Source organism: Ochotona princeps, chromosome 14 (genome assembly GCF_030435755.1).
Source record: "Ochotona princeps isolate mOchPri1 chromosome 14, mOchPri1.hap1, whole genome shotgun sequence".
Lineage (NCBI taxonomy): Eukaryota > Metazoa > Chordata > Mammalia > Lagomorpha > Ochotonidae > Ochotona > Ochotona princeps.
This window is the reverse complement of record NC_080845.1, coordinates 31311597-31335543: the sequence shown is the minus strand read 5'-3', so window position 1 is coordinate 31335543 and position 23947 is coordinate 31311597. Positions and strand designations below refer to the sequence as shown.

At 50.3% G+C, this 23947-nt stretch overlaps 1 protein-coding gene across 9 annotated transcripts in view; it reads left to right on the top strand.

Annotated features, from left to right (window-relative positions):
- Window positions 1-18107, top strand: part of TMEM8B (transmembrane protein 8B) — a 37936-nt gene extending 19829 nt beyond the window's left edge. For 4 of the 9 annotated variants that reach the window (XM_058672187.1, XM_058672186.1, XM_058672181.1 and 1 more), the window contains 10 exons: window positions 4816-4949; window positions 5172-5440; window positions 6023-6348; window positions 8701-8794; window positions 8980-9103; window positions 9193-9335; window positions 9537-9715; window positions 16587-16733; window positions 16882-16998; window positions 17242-18107. In XM_058672187.1, coding sequence (XP_058528170.1) covers window positions 5371-5440; window positions 6023-6348; window positions 8701-8794; window positions 8980-9103; window positions 9193-9335; window positions 9537-9715; window positions 16587-16733; window positions 16882-16998; window positions 17242-17616 — 1575 coding nt within the window. In that variant the 5' untranslated portion in view covers window positions 4816-4949; window positions 5172-5370 and the 3' untranslated portion in view covers window positions 17617-18107. Of the gene's footprint in view, window positions 1-2641; window positions 2697-4815; window positions 4950-5171; window positions 5441-6022; window positions 6349-8700; window positions 8795-8979; window positions 9104-9192; window positions 9336-9536; window positions 9716-16586; window positions 16734-16881; window positions 16999-17237 lie in introns of those variants that run through there. The other 5 variants (XM_058672185.1, XM_058672184.1, XM_004581001.4 and 2 more) reach the window with 4 other exon arrangements.
- Window positions 18108-23947: the final 5840 nt, after the last annotated feature.

Below are 23947 nucleotides of genomic sequence, written 5' to 3'. Positions count from 1 at the left end.
CTCCCACACAGGTGCAGCATCCCAAGGCTTTGGGCCGTCATCAACTGCTTTCCCAGGCCACAAGCAGGGAGCTGGATGGGAAGCGGGGCTGCAGGAATTAGAACCTGCACCCATGTGGGATCCCGGGTATGCAAGGCAAGGAATTTAGCTGCTAGGCTGCTGCACCGGGCCCCATTCCTGCCAGTCTTAGGTGTTCAGCCAGACCTCCTACTTGTAGGGAGCGAATCTCCACATTTCCCATTCTTCTTCACTGGTGGAGAGGGAAGATGCAATGAACAGGCCATTGTCAGAGTGGGATGGCCATCCATGTTGGCCCTGTGGTAAGGGTGAAGGTCCAAGCAGGAGCAGAGCAAGGATTTCAAGAACAGGATGTTGTAGAATGCGGCGTGGCATTGAGATTTCAGGACAGATATGCCCCTCCCAATCAGCTGAAGATTTGACTCGGAGAGCTCTCTTCAGGCTAAGTCCCTTCAGAGTGGGGACTCTAGGACTGCATTAGATTCACCTGTCCCCTCCTGCTGCAGTCCAGTGTCCCGAATAGGTGCTGCTAATGCCATTGAGCAGGGAATCACACAAGGATAGGTGTGCCAACCTTGATCTTGGCAGAGGTGGGAACCAGGCCTGAGGTGGTCTCTGGAGGCTTTAGTGGTACTGGACCTGCTTTTTTACCTGGGAGTGATGTATGAGGGAATTTCATAAACTTCATGAAAAAAATGAAATACATAGAAGTTTATTTTCGTACAAAAAATATGACATCTATGCCTAATTTTTTCATGATATGTGTTTTCCATGAGCTTTCTGAGTACCCTCCTTCAAGGGAATGTTCTGTCAAGGCCTGGGGACCCCTTGGACGAGAGCATTTATGGAGCTCACCTGAAAAAGGCTCTGGGTTCCATGCAGGCTTCGGCTGCTGTCCAATCAAAATCCCCTCTCACTCTGTAAGGAGGAGTATCTCCATCAGTTTTTGGCTATATCCCAGAGAGTTTGTCCCATCCTGGCTCTGATGCTAGATTCACTTTGTAAAAGCTGACGGAGACTTCTCTTGAATGCTGTTCTAATTATCCCAAAGGATTTTGGAGGCCCAAGCCTGGGCTGGAATTCTGTGAGAGCTGAGGCCTGGTGGGGTGTGGTCAGGGTTGCTCATAGGCCGTCATATTGCGACAGTGGGCAATCAGAAGAACAGTACTGCTCAGAACTGGAAGGGAGACTCAGCAGTGTCCAGCTAAAGGGAGCTGGAGAGTAAGTGAAGAACCAGGCCTGACGTGCCCTCTAACAGCATATAGGATCTCAGGCACTTAGTAGTACCACAGCTGGAACCCCCCCAGGTCCAGAGTTCCCCAGGGTGTGTTAAGACTGGGGGAAGGGCACAGTTCCACCTTGCGGATGAGCAGTAGCAGGTCTGGACATCATGAAAGATACAGCTTTTCAGTCAGGCCTGTCCAGAGCTTGACAGGGCAGGAATCTTGTATGAGGTCATTGTAAGAATTTACTCACCTTCTGGTATCTTATATGGGCTTCCAAGTATTCTTCCAGACTGTGGCTAATTTCTCAGACTCAAATTCATTCTTCAGAGCATTATTCCATCTCTCTGATTTGCTTCCTCCTTGTACTACTCATTTGATTTCCTGTGAAGCTTAGCAAACATAGGAAGTTATCTGGACTCAGTATCAGGGATGAGAAGGCTGCACTGTTTCTGGGGCCTTCTTCACCTTTGAGGACAGGCTCAGGTCTTCCTTGAACCCATGGTCTTTTGGTACCTGCTTTGTGCCCGGCCTTGGATTGGGTACTATGAACACAGAGATAAAGAAGCTGTATGTTAGTGAGATATGGGCACTGTTTCAAAGGCTCAGAGGAGAGGTGGCTCAGCTTGTGAGGATGGTGGCAAAGAAACTGCAAACTGCTAGGAAGTGAGACCTGCAGCTGAGGAGACTGGAAGAGGCATTCCAGGTGGTGGAAGTGGCTTGCCAAAGCTTAAATGGGAAAATTGAGGCAGTTCAGTGTGGGATGGGAGATGGGGCACATGAGGACAGTGGAGCAAGCAGAGGCCAGGTCATTGAGAGCCTCTAGGAGTTAGAACCGTGGCCTGAGAGTGATAAGGATCCCTGAACGGTTGGAAGAGGGAAGTACCTTATCTCTCCTATGCCCCCCTCCCTGGGCTATAGTCCCACATTTCTGCTGGACCTTGTGCCTGTGTTACTGTACCTTCCTAACACTCAGTGCAGAGCCTGGCATGTGGTGAGCCATGGCCATTTTTTTTCCTCATGACATCTACCAAAATTCATGGTATCCCAAGCCAGTCTCATTTCTTTTCCTTCTCCATATTAACTACTTCTGTCTTGCCCTCGTGCCCCTTCTTGCCTTTTCTGTCTTGGAGCTTGTGCTGTGGGGGACTCCCAGGTAACATTTGACACCCAAATAGCACACAAGGGATGTGTTCTCCCAAATGTGGGCCTTTGCAGTCTTCTTCCCAGGTCTAAGATTTGAAAACAATGAAAGCAATAAGAAGGAAAGCAAAGAAACCAATTGTGTTTCTAGAAGGACCAAGCATGACTTAGTAACTCAACTAAAGTATATGAAATCAGCTAATGGTGCTGCCTCTGCTGTTCTTCCTTCTAAGTTATTTTATTTATATTCTGAATAGGTAGCATAAGAACCTGGTACAACATTCGAAAGACACAAAAGGCAGACAGTGAAAAGTAAGTCTTCCTCTTCCCATCTTTCTGAGAGTTAACTGCTGACTAGCTGTTAACTAGTTCCTTGTATTGCTCTTTCTGTCTTGACACACTTTCTGCTCCTGGCCTTTGTGACCTTACAAGACTGTCCTGGCTTTTCTCCTGCCCACCATCCACTCCTCCTCTGCTTCCTCTGTGGCTTCTCCTCTGCCTGGTCAGTGTGATTATAGTGGCTTCATGCTTCGTGCTGGGACAGCTTTTTTTCTAATTTCCCTACTATCTAGCTTGGTGAATCCAGCACAATAGTCTTAAATACCAGGTAGGAGTTGGTGCCTTCTAGGAGTATTCAACCATGCCCAGTTTTCATGAATCTCAAACTTTAATTGCTTGCTTGGCATCTCCAGTTGGATGTTTTGACTTAAGAGGTGTCTCCAGTTTAGTATGTGCAAAGCTAAGTGTGAAGCTCTTTGATGCGTATTTCACTTCTAGTTCACTTCTAGTTTTGTTTCTTAAATTATCTTTTTGCAGATTCTGGGCTGTTCCTATGGAGAAGGCTGCATGCCTTCAGGCATCTTCAGTCTTCAGGCCCAGACACAGCCCTGGCTCCTCCTGCAGGCCTTTCTCAAGCAGCCTAGTCTGCCCCAAGGAGGACAGGCCTAGGAGTGCTCCTGCCTTGCCTTCCGCTTCCGGATCTGTCATTCTACCTCCCTTCTACTTCTCCTGTTTTGATCCTCCTGGTTCTCAGGCTTCCTTCTTTGGCTGCTCGTGGTTCTCTGTCCGTGCTGACTCACTTAGCCTTGGAAGTTCTTGAGGACCCAACTTCTGGTGCCATTCCTCTGACTTCAACATGGAGTGGATGTCACCGCCACAGCCCTGTCCTAGGCTCCATAAGTGGGCACTTCTTCCACATTAAAGGAGGGTACTGAATATGTCCACTCTATAGTTAAAGGAAAGAACACTTCTTAGGTCATATGTATTGATCCCTTAATTAAGCCAATAGAAAGCAAGCATGGACAAAGTATTTCCTCCCCTAATGATTTACCAACAATTAGGCGCCTCTTGAATAGGAGCCCCTACTCTTGGACTCATTCACCCCAAGATGTTTCTAGTAGTTGTTGCCTTAGATGGTAAGGTCAATTAAATGACTTATGAAAGCATTTCATTCATTTTTGAAGATTTATTTATTTTTTTGAAAGTTAGAATTACACACACACACACACACACACACGTATCTTCCATCTACTTGTTTGCTTCCCAAACGGCCACAACAGCAAGGGCTAGGCCAGGCTGAAGCCAGGGACCAGGAGCCAAAAGATTCTTCCTGGTCTCCCACATGGGTGCAAGGACGCAAGCACTCAGGCCATCTTTTACTGCCTTCCCAGGTGCATTAGCAGGGAGCTGGATCAAAAGGAGAATAGCCAGGATTCAAATTAGAACCCACATGGGATGCTAGCACTGCAGACAGCAGTTTACACACTGCCCCACTATGCTGGCCCTGTGAAAGTATTTCTAACCTTTACAGTTTGACACTAAAAATGATGGATGTGGACTTCAGTTATCAGAGGGGGAAAAGCTCCTGGGCAGCCAGGTTGGCTCAGGAACTCCTGAAAGGTGCTCCCTCTGACACCATTCTTTAATGCAACAGCATTTTTGTGGCACTTACTGTGTGTCAGGTGCTATTCTAGGCATGGAGGATGCAAAGATGCAAGAGGCAGAGAAATCCCAGGCAGAGGATGCTGAGCTCTCCAGACTGGCACTTGACTGGTCCTCCCTTCAACCTGTGGAGCTTTGCTGGAATTCGGTGCCTCGGCTGACTCACTCCATAGCTGAGACTGAGTAGGATGTTGGGGTTTGGTGGAGCAAGGTTTGGGGATTCCGCTTGATCAGAACAATCTTGCAAGTGAGTAGTGGTCTTCAGTCTCAAAGTCATCTGGTGCCAAGGGTCCCAGCAAATCGTGCAGACCAGGGTAGCGTGGAGGTGATCAGGGATGACTGCTTAGGCAGGAAGGCTCCTGGGCTCAGGGATGCTTCAATCAAGAAGCCCGGGGGTTTTCTCCTGGACTCTTCCAGCAGTTTTGGTTTGCTTGGGCATAATAATACTGTGCTGGCTCTTGCCTTCCCACCATCCCTGCTTTTGTATCAGGGTCTCCAGGATGAGTGTCAGTATCTCCTGCAGCCGCAGCTGATTGTCCGGCGCTTGCTGGATGTGGCTGTGCTGGTGCCTGGTCGCCCTTCTGAGCAGACCCTCTCTGCCCACAATCGCTCAGCTCTGTTCAAGTAAGTCCATTACCCCAACAACTGACCCTTTTGTTCCTTGCCTGGCCTCATACAGATTTTGCTAAGTTGTATCTCCTCGGCTTCACAGCCCACCTGCTTGGCCCTTGTCTCCCTCCAGCGTTGGTTGGATCCGTGCATTTTTCCTCCCTCTCTGTGCCCTTCCTGATGTCCCTCTCACCTCTCTGTTCCTCCTTTCTCACCCCTGACCTCTCCTCTGCCCAGGGTCTTTGTGCCCAGCTTCACCTACAGGGTTTCAGCGCAGCTGGTATGTGTGGGGGGCCGTGGGGCATCCGTCTGCCCACTGACACTGCGCCTACGTCCCAAGGCCCCACCGTTACACAACTCAAGCTCAGTAGCCTGTGGCAGCACCTCAGCATGCCAGCTGGAGCTGGCACTGCCCCCATGGGGGCACTGGGTCTACATGCGTGTGGAGACACCACCCCGGGGCCCTGGCAGGACCATCCGCTTCCAGCTTTGTGTGCGCTTGCAAGGTCAGAGCCCCCACATCTGCCCCAGCACCCAGCTGTGCAGACATCTTTTGGGAAGTGTCCTTCGGCCCTGTGGGCTCCCTCATCCCACCCAGGCTCCTTCATTCTCCTATCATTTCCCTCTTTAAATTTTTTTTTATTTTTAATATTGTTTACATAGTTCAGAGGAATGCACACCCAAGTAGGCTCTTTTGTTTTCTTTTTGCATCTGACTCAGGACAACCATAGGCCCTCATTACTTTCCTTGATGCAATCCTAGGGTAGAGATGAACAGCCAGGACCTCTGGGACATTGTCTTGGCCACAGCCTGTATGATTTCATACTCCTAGTTATCTGTTTACACTAGTTATACTGAATAGTATTTCCACTGCCCTTGGAGAGGGACAGATGATCTTGACTTCCCTCCAACATGATATTCTGTTAGCTGTGGCCACTAGAAACCACTGGATGTCCACACTTCCAGGGACATCACATTCTAGTTTTTACCCTCCCTACCCTTTGCTAAGTTTTGTCTGGTTTGTTAAGTCAGGGGACAGGGAGAGGAGTAGCTGCAGGCCCTAACTTTGGTTTCTTATACCCCCACAGAATGCCCACAGCCCAGCCTGTCTCGAGCTCTGGTCCCTGGAGCTGCTATGAACATGCCCCAGTCACTGGGCAGCCAGATCCTGCCGCCAGAGCTGCCATCCTTTGGGACCTCGGTGATGGGGTCTGGGACCATGTCCCCACCTGAGCACTGCTGGCCTGTACGTCCGACCCTGCGCAATGAACTGGATACCTTCTCTGTCCACTTCTACATCTTCTTTGGTCCCAACGTGGCCCTGCCCCCTGAGCGCCCAGCTGTGTTCGCCCTGAGGCTGTTGCCGGTGCTGGACAGTGGAGGCGTCCTCAGCTTGGAGCTTCAGCTCAATGTGGTACTCTTGGCTGGTGGTGGGGAGGCTACCCTGTGGGGAGCTCAGAGGAGAAGCTGTGGGGGGCTTGGGGGTTCACACCTCCTCCAGGAAGCCTGCAGGTTGTGTGTCCAGCCATCCTTACCATGAGGGATTGTGTCTTAGCTCAGTTCTGGTCAGCAGGCATACCCAGAGGACTGACTTTGCTGTGAGCGGGCTGGGTCAGCCAGGATGATACACAGTAGTCTGTGTTTTCCTAATTTTGTGTCTCTGGGGCAGATTGCTCATTCTGGTGTATCTCCTGTAATGGAGCATTCACCACCTGAGGCCAGGCCTCCATGTTTGGACCACTGATGTTGCAAAAGCAATCCTGACATTCCATCAACATCTGCCTCCATGTTTTTGCCCACTGGTTTCTGTTTTGCCCAGAAGCCAAAGCCAGTGAATCTATTCCTGTCATTAAAAAAATTATTTGTTTTATGATACATATCCATAGGCTCCATGATTTGCCTATTCTCTTCCTATTTCACCTTTCCCCATTGATTTCCTCATATCTGTAATTTTATTTTTAACAATGAAACAACTTCTTATATCAGTTTTAGGTTTAGAGAGAGATTGGGCAGAAAGTATATGCCCCCTTCCTTGGCCCCCATTGTGGTTCCCTGGATTACCAATGTCTTACCTTGTGGCACGCTCCTTACTTCCCTGGCTCACTTTAATGACCCTTCTCCCGTTCCCAGCCTCCCAAAGGTTGAACAGCCTCAGGGTCCTGGGGTCCCTGCTGTCCAGAGCTCCTCTCTTCTTGAGTCTCTCGTTGCATGTCTGGGACACTGGCGGCCTGCAGTGGTCTAAGCAGGGTGGTGGGCAGTGGGATTTGCCTCCATTATTACCTGTGGGGTCATCTCGGGCTTGCAGCGCACTAAGATCCTTAGATCTTTGCCCCTTTCTGTTTATTTTCTTTAAAATAATTGAATGCACTTAAAAATATTATAAAAGAAATAGGAAGGCAAAGCACTTTGAAAATAGAGAGGGGTCATCCCTAGCACAGCTGTTTATCTCTTTGGTGGGCTTCTTCGCAGCTCGCCTCTCTGGTTACTGCCTGCCTGTCTGAGTGTAACCAAGAGGCACACACTTTTGGTGCCGTTAGCCAGTGAACAGTAGCAACTTCCTGGCTTGCAGATGTTTTAGAGATTTATTTGAAAGGCTGAGAAAGAGAGACATAAAGAGATCTTCCATCAACTGGTTCACTCCTCAAATGGCTGCAAAGGCTGGGGCTGGGTCAGTCCAAAGACATGAACCAGAAACTTCCTCCAGGTTTCCCGCATGAGTGCAGGGACCCAAACACTTGGGCCATTTTCTTCTGCATTCCCAGATGCATTAACCAGGAACCGGATTGGAAGTGCAGCATCTAGACTCGAACCTGTGCCCAAATGGGACGCCAGTGCTACAGTTGGTAGCTTAATTGGCTGTATCACAACACCAAGCTCTATTGGAGACCTTGTTTAGCTTGACTCTTACCCATTAGCTTATGTACTGTTTCCCAAGCCAGAGATCCTAATCTTTCTTTCCAGATATTTTGGCTTTTTTTTTTCCTCTTGGATAAAAAAACTGGACATTTGTTTCCCCTTTTGGCTCCCCTTTGGTTTGACTTTCACTGAGTAATGCTTTGGAATACTGCCCTGGGCTGGCCTTGAGGGAAGTTATTAGCACGGTGCACAGAACTCACCCTTGCAGTTGAGGGCAGGACGCATGACAGCACACAGTGATCAGTGATTGAGAACTAGCTGGGTGCTGTTCTCCAGAGACGCTGACTGACTTGGATCTTAGGAACTCACCAGTCGCAAAACCCAGCAGGCTTCCTTCTTTGTTTTGATTGCCTGGAAGTCAGTAGCAAATGTATGGCCCATCTCCGGGACTGACTTGATTTTCCTCCATGGGCTTAAACACGTCTCCATGCTGTGTCATTCCCCACCCCTGTCACCCCGGCATTCCATCCTGCCTCCAACCCCAGGTGAAGGTGGCCAAGGACCTCACCATACTCCAGTAACGCTAGTTTCTGTGTGTGGTTAACAACTTCCCTTCCCTGAAATAAAACTAGGTGGGATTGAAAAGGGGGGCGGGGAGCGGGGCTTCTGTTTTACGAGTCAAAGATTCAGAATCTCCAAGATTCATCATCTCCAGTCTTTGAAAGCTCTCTACTGGGAAGGATCTGACATTTTCAAAGTTTTTCATTTTAGGAATGGAAGTGAGAGAGCAGCCTTGGGGGGAGCACCTGGAGGGATGGGCTGTCTAGGGGGATCAGCAGGTGTAGGGCTGTCGGGCCAGGAGACAGATTGGAGGGTGTGGCAGCCCTGTCTTTGTATCTGTCCTCTCCAGAGCTCCTTGCAGCAAGAAAATGTGACAGTGTTCGGCTGCCTGACACACGAGGTGCCCTTGAGCCTGGGTGATGCAGCAGTGACATGTTCCAAAGGTGGGGTGAGGCCTGGGGGAGGGGAGGAGGCAGGAAGGCTTGATGGGATCTGTGGGGGATAGGGTGGGGTAAGGACAGGCCTGGGTGTCTGGGAAGAGGGGGCAGGTGGCTGAGGGTTCTTGGGATCTCACTGTGCACTGCCCCCTCTTTCCTGTCACTGGTCTCCCTTTTCCCCCTTCTTTCAGAGTCTTTGGCTGGCTTCCTTCTCTCTGTCAGTGCCACCTCCAGAGTGGCCAGGCTGCGAATCCCATTCCCACAGACAGGCACCTGGTTCCTGACTCTCCGCTCCCTGTGTGGGGCAGGGCCTCGGTGAGCAGTGACCATTGCTGTGTCCAGGATACCGGAGTTGGGGATGGGAAGGGCCCAGAGGGCCCTAGGTGACAGTGAGTGTGTTGTAGGTTCGTGCGGTGCCACAATGCGACAGCCGAAGTGCGGCTGCGCACCTTCCTGTCCCCGTGCATGGATGACTGTGGGCCCTATGGCCAGTGCAAGCTGCTGCGCACACACAACTACCTGTATGCGGCTTGCGAGTGCAAGGCTGGTGAGCTGGTGGGCAGGGTAGCAGCTGTGTGGGCTGCCTGGGCTCCTGGAGGGGTGGCCCTTCTAGGGCAGGGTGGGCTTGGAGAGAGTGGGAGGGCAGAAAGCACACTAGCTGGCCATGGCGAGAGCTTGGCAGGCAGAAGCATCTGCTGATCCCAGGACAGCCTCTGCCCCATGCCATCCTGTGCCCTCATGCTTGCAGGGTGGCGAGGCTGGGGCTGTACAGACAGCGCCGATGCACTCACCTATGGATTCCAGCTGCTGTCCACCCTCCTGCTGTGCCTGAGCAACCTCATGTTTCTGCCCCCTGTGGTCCTGGCTATTCGGAGCCGATACGTGCTGGAGGCTTCTGTCTACACTTTCACCATGTTCTTCTCCACGGTATGCAACAGCATCTTGTCTTCCCCACGCCCCTGTCCACCACAAGCAGCTGGTGCTTTGAGCATGTCCTCCACGGACTGGGGGATGTTGGGGCTGCCCTTCCTGGCATAGCCTCACAGAGGGTGGTGGCTTTTGGAAGGCATATTTGGATGAACAAACAGAGCTGTCTGCCATGTTATGCGGCAGTGAGGGAATTCTGGCTGCCTCACTCCGTGCCCTCCAGGAGGGCCTGGCAACTTTAACACTGCTCCCTGACTGGCCTGTAGCATACAGTCATGTCTCCCCCATCAGCATGTTCTCTGTGTGGGGCACAGCTCTGTAGAAGTCTTCCCCTTCATCCTGACCTGTCATGGTGTGAGGGATAGCATCTTGGAGCTCCTGTTCTCCTTGCATTGGGGGTTTGTGCCTCCTTAGCATATTTGTTTATGCGAGGAAAAGGCCCCTTTCCCCAAGTGCCATTCAGGAGCCATGGCCTCCTTGGTTTCTCTTGGGAACTTTGGAAGTTCAGAGACTATCTCTGTAGTGGCCACTTTATCCAACAGTCTGGCTTCCAGTGACCTGAGAAACAGATATGAAAGTCCCAACTCAAAGGGGCGCATTCTGTTGAGGGTTCATGTTGTTTTAAAACCCTACATCCCCATTATAGAACAGTCACAATCCTCTGTTTTCCCCTCCAGAATCAGAAAAATTCATAGTGCATCCCAGGTGTTACAAGGAAAGGCACAGAAGTGAGTCTGCTTGTGTGACATGAACCCAACAGGTTTATTTTCCCTTCTGGGAGGTGTCACTCTGTTGATCTTTTTATCTCACCCTGGGCTTTTGGCATCGTGTGGCATACAGTGCTTACCCAGCCCATGAGAACTCCACAAATGTCCTATGGACTCTCCTCATGTGTCAGCAACAGGTTATCTCATGAGAAGGTCATGGAAATTCAGTGCTGTGGTGTAGCAGCAGGGCCACTGCCTGTGGTGCTGGCATCCCATATGGGTGCTGATTTGAGACCTTGCTGCGTCACTTCCGGTCAAGTTCTTGGAAAAGCAGGGGAGGATAGCCCAGGTGCTTCAACTGCTGCCAAGCTCCTAGCTCTTGCCTTCAGGCTGGCCCAGCACTGGTTGTTGCAGCCATTTGGGGAGTGAAGCAGAGGATGGAGGATCTGTCTGTCTTTCTCTGTCTCTCCCTTTTTCTAACTCTGACTTTAAAAAAAAAATAATGTCTTTTAAAAATATATATGGATCTCGGATCTTTTTCTTGCGCCAAAATAAACATTCAGAAACCTGAGAGGGAGAGCAGGGTGAGACAGTGAAAGTACGGGTGCAAAGAAGAGTGTTCCTGTTTATAGGTTTGCGTCAAAATGCCTGCAATAGCTGGGGCCATCCTGGGCCAAAGCTGGGAGGGGAGAACTCAGGCCATGGTTGGGTGGAAATAACCCAGGTACCTGAGCCATCACCATGGTCTCTCCACGCCATCTGCAGTAGCAGAAAGCTGGAGTTACATACTGAAGGCAGATGCTTTAAGATGGAATGCAGATGACCTAGCCAGCATCTTGACTGCTGAGGCCAAATGCTTGCCTCTAAACTTAGCTCTTCACTTTTAAACTTTTCTTCTTTTTTAAAATTTATTTTTATTTTAAAGGCACAGTTACAGAGAGACATAGAGGTCACCCATCTGCTGGTTTACTCCCTAAATGACCTCAATGTCCAAAGCTGAGCCAATCCAAAGCCAGGAACCAGGAGCTTCATTGGGTCTCCCATGTGGGCGCAGGGTTCCAAGGCCTTTGGCCATCCTCTACTGCTTTCCCGGGTCATAAGTAGGGACCTGGATGGGAAGTAGAGCAGATAGAATATGAATTGGTACATATGGGATCTTGGCACTTGGAGGGAGATGATTGGTCAGTTGAGTCAATGTATTGGCCCCTTTTAACTTCATTTTCCATGAATTTTTGGAAGGACACTCATACATGCCTCTCTGCTATCCAGCATAATTAGATTAGAATTATGCCCATATTTTGCAAACCTTATTTATTGTTTGGGAGAGAGCTGGGGTAAATGTGCTGAGATCCTGAGGGTCCCGGGGCTGTCTGGGATGCTCACTTACAGACGAGGAGGAGAAAGCTCGACCCTGGAAGCTGAGTGAGGTGAGGAGGGCACACTCCAGTCTTTTCTCACTGGACCCTTCTTTGGGCCCTGCTCTGATGATGCTGCATTCTATTTTTGTATGAGACACCATTTCTCTCTGTTCTTGCCAGATGCCCTTTATCCCGTTGCTTGCCAAATCCTTTAGTGACAGCTGTTCCACCAGCCCACCCTTGGCTGCACGCAAATCTGAATGAGAATCACAGTGACTGAGAGTCCCATAGTGTAGCAGGAGGGAACATGCTGGGAGAGCATCTGTGTTCTCATAGATTCCTATGAGCTCCCTGAGCATCGACTGTGGGACATCTGGTGCTGGACATCTCTTCATTGTCTGGATGCAATGGCAGGCCTGTTGGAAAGGACCCGCTTGCTAGTGGGAACCTGTGGGCCCCCCACATGCTGGCACCATGAGGACAGCGCTTGCTTTCTTCATTGAAGAAATAAGGATATGGAAAAGCTGTTGGCTTTAGGCTGTTGGCTGAGCCCAGCTTTAACTCCATTTCTTCCATGTGGGCCAAAACACAGAATTGTTGGTCATCCAGTTTGCCAAGCAGGTCACCTGTGGTCCCTGCTTTGCCACTGTGTCCTTAGCATAGACTTGTTTCACTCCACAGTGGTGTCCACTTAAGGACTCCCTGATTGTAGCGCAGTTGTTAATGCCAGGACAGCAGGTGACAACCACCTTTCCTGTCTGCAAATCTAGGGCTGCCTAACCAGGAGACAGGAGCAGACAGCAGGTTTGTAATTCAGGGCTCACAGATATACTGTATGTTCAAACAAAAGCAGACCAGAAACCAGCATTTGAATTCGTAGTAGGCAATCATTTCAGGTATTGCTAAGAATAAAGTGGCATCTGCTGTGTGGTAGACACTGCTGATTTAATACTCACGATAGCACTGTAATAATACGTACTTTTATTGTTACTTGTTTTTTGGTAAATGGGGGAAAATAAACCCTTTGCTGAAGGGGGAGGCAAATGGGAGAGCCGAGGTTCCCTCGGCTTGTGGGTCATTGCTGAGTTCTGTGGCTCCCTTCACAGGGTAGGGAACGTTGACTCATTTTTAACCTGACTTTGCTTCAACAAAGTCCTGGAGCCAATAGCCTCAGCTTAGTAGTTCTCTATAAAAATTTTTAAAATTAATATTTATTTACTTGAAAGGCAGATTTACAGAGAGAAATTTTCAATCTGCTGGTTCATTTCCTAAATGGTCACAATGGGTGGAACTGAGCTGATCCAAAGTCAGGAGCCAGGAACCAGCTTCTTTTGGGTCTCCTACATGGATACTTTCCTTGGCACATTAACAGAGAGTTGAATCAGAAGTGAAACAGTTGGGACTCAAATTGGTGCCTGTATAAGATGTTGGTATCACAAGCAGAAGCTTAAGCTACTATGCCACTGCACCAAAAATAAGTCATTTTTGGTGCACTGCCTCCAGGATTCTTATCAAATAAGCCAGTCTTTTTTTTTTTTTTAAGATTTATTTATATTTATTGGAAAGGCATATATACAGAGAGGGGGAGAGACAGAGAAGAAGATCATCTGTCCGATGGCTCATTCCCCAAGTGGCCGCAATGACTGGAGCTGAGCCAATCTAAAGCCAGGAGCCAGAAGCTTCTTCCGGGTCTCCCACATGGGTGCAGGGTTCCAAGGCTTTGGGCCATCCTCAGCTGCTTTCCCAGGCCACAAGCAGAGAGCTAGATAGGAAGCAGGGCTGCCGGGATTAGAACCGGCATCCATGTGGGATTCCGGCATGTTTAACTGCTATGTTATTGTACCGGGCCCAAGTATGCCAATATTGATATCAGAAAACAACCAAACCAAATATTAACAAGCCACTAGGCAGAAACGTATCTGGCACTGCCCTGTGATGCCTCTAGGCCTTTTGCAGCTCAAGCAGGTCCTGTACAGTGCTCTTGACCGGGGCTGCCCATGGGCCTTCTTACTGACACCCTGACTGGGAGCCTGTCTTCCCTGAGTACTTGGCTCCTCTGACCCTCTTAGCTAGTGCTCAGGGGCCTTGGCAAAGTCTGGAAGAGTTGCTAAAAGAGAGTGGAAATAGGAAACATAAATGAGAGTTCAGCTGCAAGTTTTGTTATAGTCTGACATAGATATCCCAGTCTTTGCATGGATTAAAAATGGTCCATTTTCAGTTTTATCCCATCTTGAAGCTTTAGATGAACTACATAGTCATGTTCTAAAAATGTCAGATCCCACACAACAAAACAATTTGGGGTAATTTCTCCAGGTTATCCTCTATGCAATCTACAAAGCTGAGGAAGTCATAAACTTAGATTAGAATTAGTTGTATTCTATTTCAAAAAAAGATAGCTTTTAGTCCAAATTTCTTAAACTCCAGTTTTTCTGTTATTTCTACCAGTTGTTTGTTTATTTTTGCTGTTGACAAGGGAAATACTAATGTAAAAACTGGCCCACAGATTTCAGTGGGACAGCCGCCCTTGCCCTGTCATTTTGGTTTAACTCTATTTTGGATTTTCCAGACATCCACAGTTGCTGTGACTCGTTAGCATGACTGGTGAATATTCATAGACTGTCAGTGAGGTGATTTCCCTGAAGCCTTTCTACTCCAGAGGCAGTATCCCCATTTCTCCCATTCTTTTTATTCTTTACGAAGATTTATCTCCTTACAAGGCAGGGGGAGAGAGAGAGAGAAAGAGGGACAGAAGTACCTGCAATGTCTGGGTTGGGCTGTGTGCAAGCCAGGAGCCTGGACTTCAATCTTTGTCCTCCAGATTAAATACAGGGGCCCAAGAGCTGGGGCCAGCACCTGCTGCCTTCCCAGGTGCATTAGCAGGAAGTAGCTAAGACTTGAAGTTGCGATCTGATATGGAGTGTGGGCATCCCAACTAGTGGCTTAATCTACTGTGTCACAAAGCCCGCTCCAGCCCCTGACTCATTTTTGGTGCAGAGAAACTCCTAGGAGTTTCTCAGTCACCTCCTAGATGTTTATATCTTCAGTGTCTGTGGACTCTGCCATTTTTCTTTTGGTTTGTCTCTTGCCTTCCTTCAAATTTAAAGATCTACAAAAAGTATCTTTTCCAGAAGTCTTGGGCATTTCCTTTTATAAGTGTGAAAGGTATGTGGAGCATGTTTGGTCAGGCCTCAAATGTAAACTCAATGCTTTAAAAGAAGATTTCAATTATAAAATAGTATTAAGTAACTTAGTTGCCTATAGTATTTACATCTGGTTGTTGAAGTGTAGAGACTCATCAAAGGCCTGTACCTAAAATAGAAAAAGACCCGAATATTGATTTGTTTAGGAACCAGATTGACTTTCAGTGGAATCAGCACATGAGAAAGAGCCCAGCTCTGACCTCTTGACCAAACCCAGACCCGCCTCCCTGTGCCCCACCGACCTTTCTGGCATGTCCCGGTTTTTCCTAATAGTTCATACTCCCTGGGCTTCACCCACAGGTCTAGTACTAACTAGCCCTCTTCATCCCCTGTTTACTAAAAAAAAAAAAGATGGGGTGGGGAGGGCAGACCTCGAAGCCATGGTGAAGAACATGGCCCTGTACACCCCCGGAAAAAACCTGGAGACGGGATGGGGTCTCTGTGTCTCACACTGCGGAGAACACAAGGATAGATTGAGGAGGATGTTCAGGGCGGCGGCGGGGCAGGGGGCATGGCAGCTGGGCTGAGCTCTTGCGGGCACCCTAACCAAGGAAGTAAAAGATGCCCTCAGCCTCCTGCTCTGCTGGTCCCCTCTGGATTCTGCGGTTGTGACAGGGGGACTTGGGGTCTCGCTCAGCTGTCTCAGGGATCTGGACTGGAAATCTCTGGTCCCTGCTTGCTCTCCTGCACCAGCAGGCCTGTGGCCTCCGTCACTGAGGGCTCTGAAAGGCCGTCTCTTTGACGGACACACAACCCTTGTGACTTAAGATTGTCTTAGTAAAGTGAGAAACCAATGCGGGCCCCTCTGTCCATCATCAAGCCACCCAGGTCGCCTGTGGATGCCACACTTAGCCTTCCTGCCCCAGCTTCATTGCGAGCAGATGGAGCACACCTTGTCCTGCACAAGAGGTCCTCAGGGGCTGTGCTTCCCAGAGGAGCTGGGGCGGCACGTGGCAGATCAGAGGTTTGGGCTGAATCACCGAATCTTAGAATTTTTCTAAACTAATGTCTGCTAGTCTGACCCATGCTCAGCTCCCATGAGTAGATTTTGATAAAATGTATATAGGTCAAAACGCCTTTTCCTCCTATTTTAGACTTTTAATTTTCTTCTTCACTCTGCTGCCGTCACTATCCCAAGCTGTTCTGCCTGACCAGATACTATCCCTGCCTGTGCTTTTCTCCGTGGCCTTAGGGCTTGCCTTTTACCTTACTGCCCCTTCCCTGCACTGAGTGAGAGGAGGTGAAGGGCCTCGGTTAATGCAAGGCCCGGGAGCGAAGCCCAGTTCAGAGTTGGGGCTATCGCAGGAAAGCCATATGCAGAAAAGGCAGGGGTCTGGGTTTGGACATGAGGCCAGGGCCAGACTCCCCCACTTCAGTCAGCCCCATGTGGTAATGAACTGTCAGGTAGGGGCCAGGCCTCTGCTTGAGTGGTCCAGAGCCCCTGGCCTGGCATTCTGCATAGCATGGGCCAGGAGCAAGGCGAGGACCAGGGTCCAGGTTGATGAAGCAGAGCATGCCTTACCATCTAATACTTTTCACAGTCAGGTTTCTTCCAGTTCCGGCCTGTGACCTCTGCTGAGTGTAGCACCTGTTGCTCTCCCCCCAGTTCTATCACGCCTGTGACCAGCCGGGCATCGTGGTCTTCTGCATCATGGACTATGACGTGCTGCAGTTCTGTGATTTCCTGGGCTCCTTAATGTCTGTGTGGGTCACTGTCATTGCCATGGCTCGCTTACAGCCTGTGGTCAAGCAGGTCAGTCTGGAGTGGGCCCTGGGGATCAACCATGGCTGGGGACTCATTAAATCCACTTCTCACCTCTCCCTGGGGGTGTGTTCTGGCCTGTTCCCCTGCAGCACAAGCAACTGGCTCTAGCCCAGCTCTCAGAGTTGTCTTTTTATAGGTACTATACTTGTTGGGGGCTATGCTGTTGTCCATGGCTCTGCAGCTTGACCGACATGGACTCTGGAACCTGCTTGGACCCAGTCTCTTCGCCCTGGGGATCTTGGCCACAGCCTGGGTAAGGATGAGGTGGGTTGTGGGAGGTACGTTGGGAGGTCAGCCCCAGCAGGACACAGGTGCAGAGCCCCACCTAAAGATGAACTTGGGATCTGTCACCATCATCTGCAGCTCTCGGTGCCTGACCAATTTAGTTTTGGCAGGTGCCTTTGGTTCACCAGTAGGGTCTAAGGGAGACCTGTGAGTGACTTGGGTTCCAGGCCCTCTTGTTTCTGAGTGTCCCTTCTCTGCCTTCCCCAGACAGTCCGCAGCGTCCGTCGGCGGCACTGCTACCCACCCACGTGGCGTCGCTGGCTTTTCTACCTGTGCCCAGGCAGCCTCATTGCGGGCAGCGCCATCCTGCTGTATGCTTTTGTGGAGACCCGGGACAACTACTTCTACATCCATAGCATTTGGCACATGCTCATTGCTGGCAGTGTGGGCTTCCTGTTGCCCCCGCGTGCCAAAGCTGACCATCGGGTCCCATCTGGAGCCCGGGCCCGGGGCTGTGGTTACCAGCTGTGCATCAACGAGCAAGAAGAGCTGGGCCTCGTGGGCCCAGGAGGGGCCACTGTCAGTAGCATCTGCGCCAGCTGAGGGGAGCTTTGGGCCCGTCTCTGGGTGGGGTGGGCCTTTCTGAGGGCGTGGAGCCTCCCCCAGGGACCAGGGACAAGTGAGCTGAACAGTGGAGTCTTTCTCAAGGACACAGAACTCCTCCAGGAGCCTGCCCCAGGGTGTGGGGAGTGAGGGCGTGGAGTCCTGCATACATGGGGTCTTCAAAGACAGGAGCCTGTGCAGCACCCAAAGCCCTTGCGCAATCAGGGAATCCCTGTGAAGGGTAAGAAACACTTCCAGGGATATGGAGCCTTCCCAGGGAGCTGGAGTCGTGTCAGGACCAGGGATCAGGCTGGAGCAGATGGAGTCCACCTCAGGGAAACAGGTCTTCAGATTTTCCCAGAGGTTCTGTGACTGGGGCTAGGGCTTCCTTGCCAGAAGTGGGGGCTGGGCTGGGCCAGGCTGAGCTGCAGAGGGCGATGCAGGACAGACAGGTGGAGTGGAGACTGGGGCACTGGTATCCTGTGTTGGTACGGGTGGAGTCTGGTGTGTCTCCAATGAAGTCCGTGCTGGTTCTCTGCTGGCTCTTTTCCTGGGGTCAAGGTGGGGAAAGGAGGGCAGGAGGGGCCCTAAGGGAATCATCAGGGAGGTGGGAAGGCAGTCTGAAGAAGCTACTGACCATGGTTTTGGCTCTACCATTCAAACACCTGTGTCCCCCTCTCCCCTTCCCCAATTAATTTGGTCCTTGATTCATTCCCAGACATTTCCTAATGCTCATTTCTTAGTTCTGAAGGAGTCCAGTCTGCAATAACTGTTAGTGTGTATGCATATGAAATGACTTAAACCAGTGACACGGACCTTCCCCATGCTGCACAGGGAAGGAAGACAAGGGCACCTGAAGTTGGAGTAGCAGGCACAGGTCTTAGTGTGCAAAAGATTCAAGAACGTGACTTCTATTTTGAGTTTTTTTTTTCCCTGAGTGCTGAAAATAACCTTTTGTCAATTTGAGATTTCCTCTTTCCACACAGTCATAGCTGAATTTTTTCTAAACTAATTATTTGAGAGGCAGAGGGATAGAGAAGGAAAGTGAGCGGATGAGTGTGTGGGTGCGCTCCCATATGCTCCTTGGTTCTCCAGATGCCTACAGCAGCTGGGACCGTGGCCAGAAGTGAGGCACTCAGTCTGCATCTCTCATGTGGGAGACAGGGATCCAATTACTTGAACCATCGGGGCCAACCCCTAGAGTCTTTATTAGCACGAAGCTGGAGCCTGGAGCAAAGCTATGGGGCTTAGGCACCCTGATACAGGAAGTGGGTATCTTAATCACTCGGCTAAAGGCTCATCCCCGTAGCTGAGTCCCAGGGTCTCATATAATGCCCAGATACTGGGACAGTCTTCTGCCTAGTCACCAGTGTGCACACTGAGTCCGTGCCTCAAGACGTCCTCTTTCTGTCGTGTCCCCAAGCAGCAGTGCAGACAGGCTTTCTGGAGTGTAGGGAAGCAGTGGGCAGGGGCCTTGCAGCCCCACGGCACTCTCCACCATTTCCCTGTGATATGTGCTTGTCAGAGGCCTTGGGTCTGTGGGCACACATTAAAGCCATTTGGGCTTTGGGTTTTACTCGATGATCAAGGCAAGAGCTGCACATATTTTAAATCCTGCAAACCTCTTCAGGGGCTTTGCCTGGAAAGTGGGGCTCACAGACTCCTCCCTTTTGTGCTTTTACTGCATTCTCACTTTTCTCCCTTCTTTCCCCCTTTTTGCCAATCTGATTCATGCTTCTGTTTTTCTTCCCAAATATTGTCTCTCTGTGCCTTAACTCTTAACCCTGTTCCATTAAGGGTCTGTGCTTTTGCAGCCCCAAAGCCAGTGAATTATTTCTTTCTTCTCTGCTGTCTGCACTCACATCTCTTCCTGGAGGCTCTATGAGCAGATGTAGCCAACTGGGCAGTGAGGAGGGGCTGGCTGGAGTGGCTGCTATTCCTGTATGAGACATTTGTCACATCCAAATGTACAGAGCCAGGTCACCCGGACAGTGAAGCCCAAAGAGCTGGAGTTCAGGACAGAGGTTCACTGGCAGAGGGCAGACTGAGTTGGGACACACCCAACTAGAAGGGAGACCGCAAGCTGATTCCTGGAAGAGAGGCACTTGGCGAGGAATAATGAACTTGCCAAAATGCCGGGAAAGTGCTCTCAGGGGCACCAGGGTTGTCCATATGGCATCATGTCCCCTGGGATTTCTATCTGGCCATCTGGTCCCCAGCCAGTAAAACACTTAGAGCATGTAGTGAGTGTGGTGTGCAGCCTGCTACATGATATGCATTCAATATATGACCGCTGAAGGTCTCCACGTGTTTGGACATGGGTGGGGAGCAGCCAGGGAGAGAAAGAGGTAGAGAGACTGACATGGAGTAAGTGACCTGAATAGTTGCTCTGTGTGTGTGTGTGTGTGTGTGTGTGTGTGTGTGTGTGTGTGTAACGGGCAGCAGAGTCAGGCAGATCAGTGGCAGTCTGATTTTTGGCCCAATGGAAGAACAGGTATATGAGCAGCAGGCTAGCCTGAGCCCACTGTCTCGTTGGTGCAGAAGAGATTTCAGAGAGAGATTGGAGAGTGAGAATACAGTGACCCAGATGTCACAATCTTTCACTGCAAATTGTCGTTAGGACTTTCAGGGCCCAGTGGGTGACAGGATTGTGGGGAGGAGGACTCCAAGAGAAAGCCTGGCATGGCTGTCACCATGTTCCTGACATGGAGGTGATAGTGCAGTTCCATGACTTGGTGACCTCACTTTGCTAGGGACTGGAGATGATGAGTTTGGTTTTGGATACTTGAAGTTTGAGGTGCTTGTGGGATTCCAAGGGTTGGGGAGGCAGAGACAAAGCAGTGCTGGACACAGAACAGAGAGGGCAGGCCTAGATTCTGCTTTTCCTTGCTCCCAAGGTGGGAAGCTTGTGTTGTCCCCTGACTTGTCTCAGCAAGGGAGAGAACTTGAGATACTGACAATGGCGGCCTGCCTGGACCCCAGGGCTATGGCCAGAGCACCTGCCACTGCTTTGTACACATATATGCACATGGCTGGACTGAGACACCTGACCCCTTTCTGCTGCTTACAACTCCTGTAGTAACACAGGACTCCATTCCCAGATGGTGACGTGCATGCTGCTGAGTGACAATCACACAGCTGAGGTCTGCCTTGGAGATGGCTCACGTGGTGGCCAAATGTGACTACAAGTCAGCAAGGGCCAGGTCCCTGGTGAGGGGCTGTGACATCACTTCAGGATGCAGAAGACCAGCTGGTGACCAAGTGAGCTTTTATTAAAAAAATCTTTTTTGAAAGGCAGAGTGGGCAGAGTTGGGTGGAGGTAGGGGTGGGGAGAGAGAGAGAAAGCAAGTGTGCTTCCATCTGCTAGTCTACCACCCTCCTCCCCAAATACCTGCAATAGCCAGGAACCGAGTGCTCCATCAAAGTCTCCGACATGCATGACAGAACACACACTGCCTGAACCATCACCTCTGCCTCCTGGCATCTGCATGAACCAGGAGCTTGGAGCTGGGAGTGGAGCCCAGGCAGGTCAGGCACTAGGCCAGATACCTGCTTCATCTAAGCTGGTTCTGAAAACAAGTCCCATGTATCATCAGAGAATAGTATGAGTGAAGACATGGAGGCATAGCCTGGGCAGATGATGTGGTAAGGGGGTGATCTAGGTCAAGGGTCTGGAGGAAAGCCAGGCTCTAGAAGCAGGTGAGCCTGGATTTCAGAGGGTCTTGATGGCTTAGCTGTGAAATTAGACTTAGTGCTATAGTAACCAGGAGTCACCAGATGCCCTTGGCCAAAGGAGTGATGAGTCAATTAGGGCTAGACCCAAGTGGGAGAACCAGTGCAAGTGCTGCAAGCAATTCATGATAGAGATTAGACCTCAGGAATCTTGGGAGAAATTGGGGAAACTTATGCCAGGTTATTACCTATGCACTTGGTGCTGAGCCCAAAGTGGCTACATTCTAGCTATGTTGGCGGCCAGGAGGGAAAGGTATGTGAGGGAAGGGAGAGAAAGGGTCAAGTCAGGAAGATGAACTGGACCCTGAGTCTGGCTGTTATTGCCTTCAAGCTCAATGACAGCGAGCTGCAGGAGGAGCTGGCATCTCTCCCCATGGAAGCTTCCCTTGGGCCTGGGAGAAGGCTGTGGCTGGAACTGGTTGAAGGAGCTGGTGAATTAGCTACTCACTTGTGAATACTCCCCAGTGTCTAGAGCTGCCTTACTTGTGCCTTTCAAATCTCATGTGGATTTCTTGCCTTGGCAAAACCTAACCCAGCCCCATGCAAGTCAGGAAGTACTGGGAGCACACTGCAAGTGCTCACCAGAGCTTTCTCGGGGCAATTGATGTGGCAGCAACCCACGGAGAACAGTTGGGAGGAGAGGAAGCCCTACCTCTCGGCATGCTCAGGCTGACTCTGGGACATGGTGACACTCGCTAGGCTGGTCCCAGGCCTTTAGTACTCTCTTCCCTGTCAGACATGTGCTTGCCATGCCATGCTCATCCATGGGCACATGTCAATTCTGTTGGCCAACAGCATGTGCAGGTGACAGGTATCACTGGTAAGCAGAGATTTGAGTCATGGCAAGCCTTGGCCTTGTCTTTTCCTTTTGTCATGCTCAGCGTTGTTCCAGATTCCCGAGGTAGGGGTGGAGTGAAGATGATGCAGAGCAGAGACCCCAGCCCCAGCCACTTCCCACTGGACCTATCTGCAGTATTGAATGAGAGACCCACTTCTGTTGGCTTTAAGCCAGTGGCAGTTTGAGGTCACAACCACAGCATAGCCTACCCCATGCAGACTCAGAGGGGTGCAGAGCAGCATGGAAGGGGGGGCACTTTCCTGGAGAGAAGCGCACCCCCCAGCAGCAGCACTATTACTGCTTTCGCCTCCATGTTCTGCAGGCTATATTTGATGGGGTTAAGAGATGGTGTCACAACCCAAAGAAGAGTGTGATAATCTGATCCATATCAGGTTCCTTGGCCATGAAGTACATGAAGAGGATGATCCCAGACAACAGCATTGACTGACAGCAGGAGTGACCCAGAGGGCGGTTGCCTGGATGAAAACATAGGAGAGGCAGATGAGCAGGTGCAGGAGGGTCAGTCCCATGACTGCATGGGCCAGTGTCAACACCAGCATATTGAGGGAGATGTCCCAAAGGACAGCTTCAGCATGGCCAGGATCTCAAAGCAGGAGGGGTTGATGATGTTGGAGCCACAGAAGGGGAAGTGCCACATGCAGAATGGAGTGCAATGGTAACCCCCAGCTCTGCACCATCAATCGCATATACTTGCCAACTCATGAGTTCCAGGTGCTTAAGTGTCTAGCAGATAGCCACATCATGGCCAGGAGCAAGCACTTGGCACAGCCCAATACCAGGTGAGGGTCAGGTACATCTGCAGGGCACAGGCAGGGAGGGAGATTGTCCTTAGGGTTTGCAGGGCATTGACTAGCATGAATGGCATAAAGGAGGTGGTGGCACAGAGGTCTGTTAGGGAGAGATTCCTGGGAAGGAGTGCTTGGGGCTCTGCAGGCTGGAGACCCAGTGTGTTCAGCCTGTTGAGGAAGCTGTTGCCCAGGCAGAGCGCCAACAGTGCCATCTCGTGCTGGGCTGCTCCTGGAGCCCAGCCAGACCTGTCCACTTAGGGTCACACAGTGTTCAGTTGGCCTGGGAGCCAAGTCACATCCGTGAGTGATGTGCAGCCGCTCAACCTCCCTCTCTGGAATTGAGTTCCCCATCTGTATCACAAGAAAGTCGGACTCTTCAGGAGGTCTTTCTTTCTTTCTTTCTTTCTTTCTTTCTTTCTTTCTTTCTTTCTTTCTTTCTTTCTTTCTTTCTTTCTTTCTTTCTCTTTCTTTCTTTCTTTCTTTCTTTCTTTCTTTCTTTCTTTCTTTCTTTCTTTCTTTCTTTCTTTCTTTCTTTTAAAAGTTATTTACTTTTTATTGGAAAGTCAGATATACAGAGGAGGAGGAGAGAGAAAAGATCCTCCATCTGCTGATTCATTCCCCAACTGGCCACAATGGCTGGGTCTGAACTGATCAAAAGTCAGAAGCCAGGAGCCCCTTCCGGGTCTCCTACATGGGTGCAGGGTCTCAAGGTTTTAGGCCATCCTCGACTGCTTTCCCAGGCCACAAGCAGGGAGTTGGATGGGAAGCGGGGCTGCCAGGTTTAGAACCAGTGCCCATATGGGATCCCGGTATGTGCAAGGCGAGGACTTTAGCCACTAGGCTACCAAGCTGGGCCCAGGGGGGTATATTTTCTATACCTGTGGTATTTCAGATTCATTGGTTAAATACTGATTGAAGGCCTAATTGGATATTGTCTTAGCCTGGGGTTATGATAATAGAGTGAATGGACAGAACGATTCTGTGCCCCCTTACCA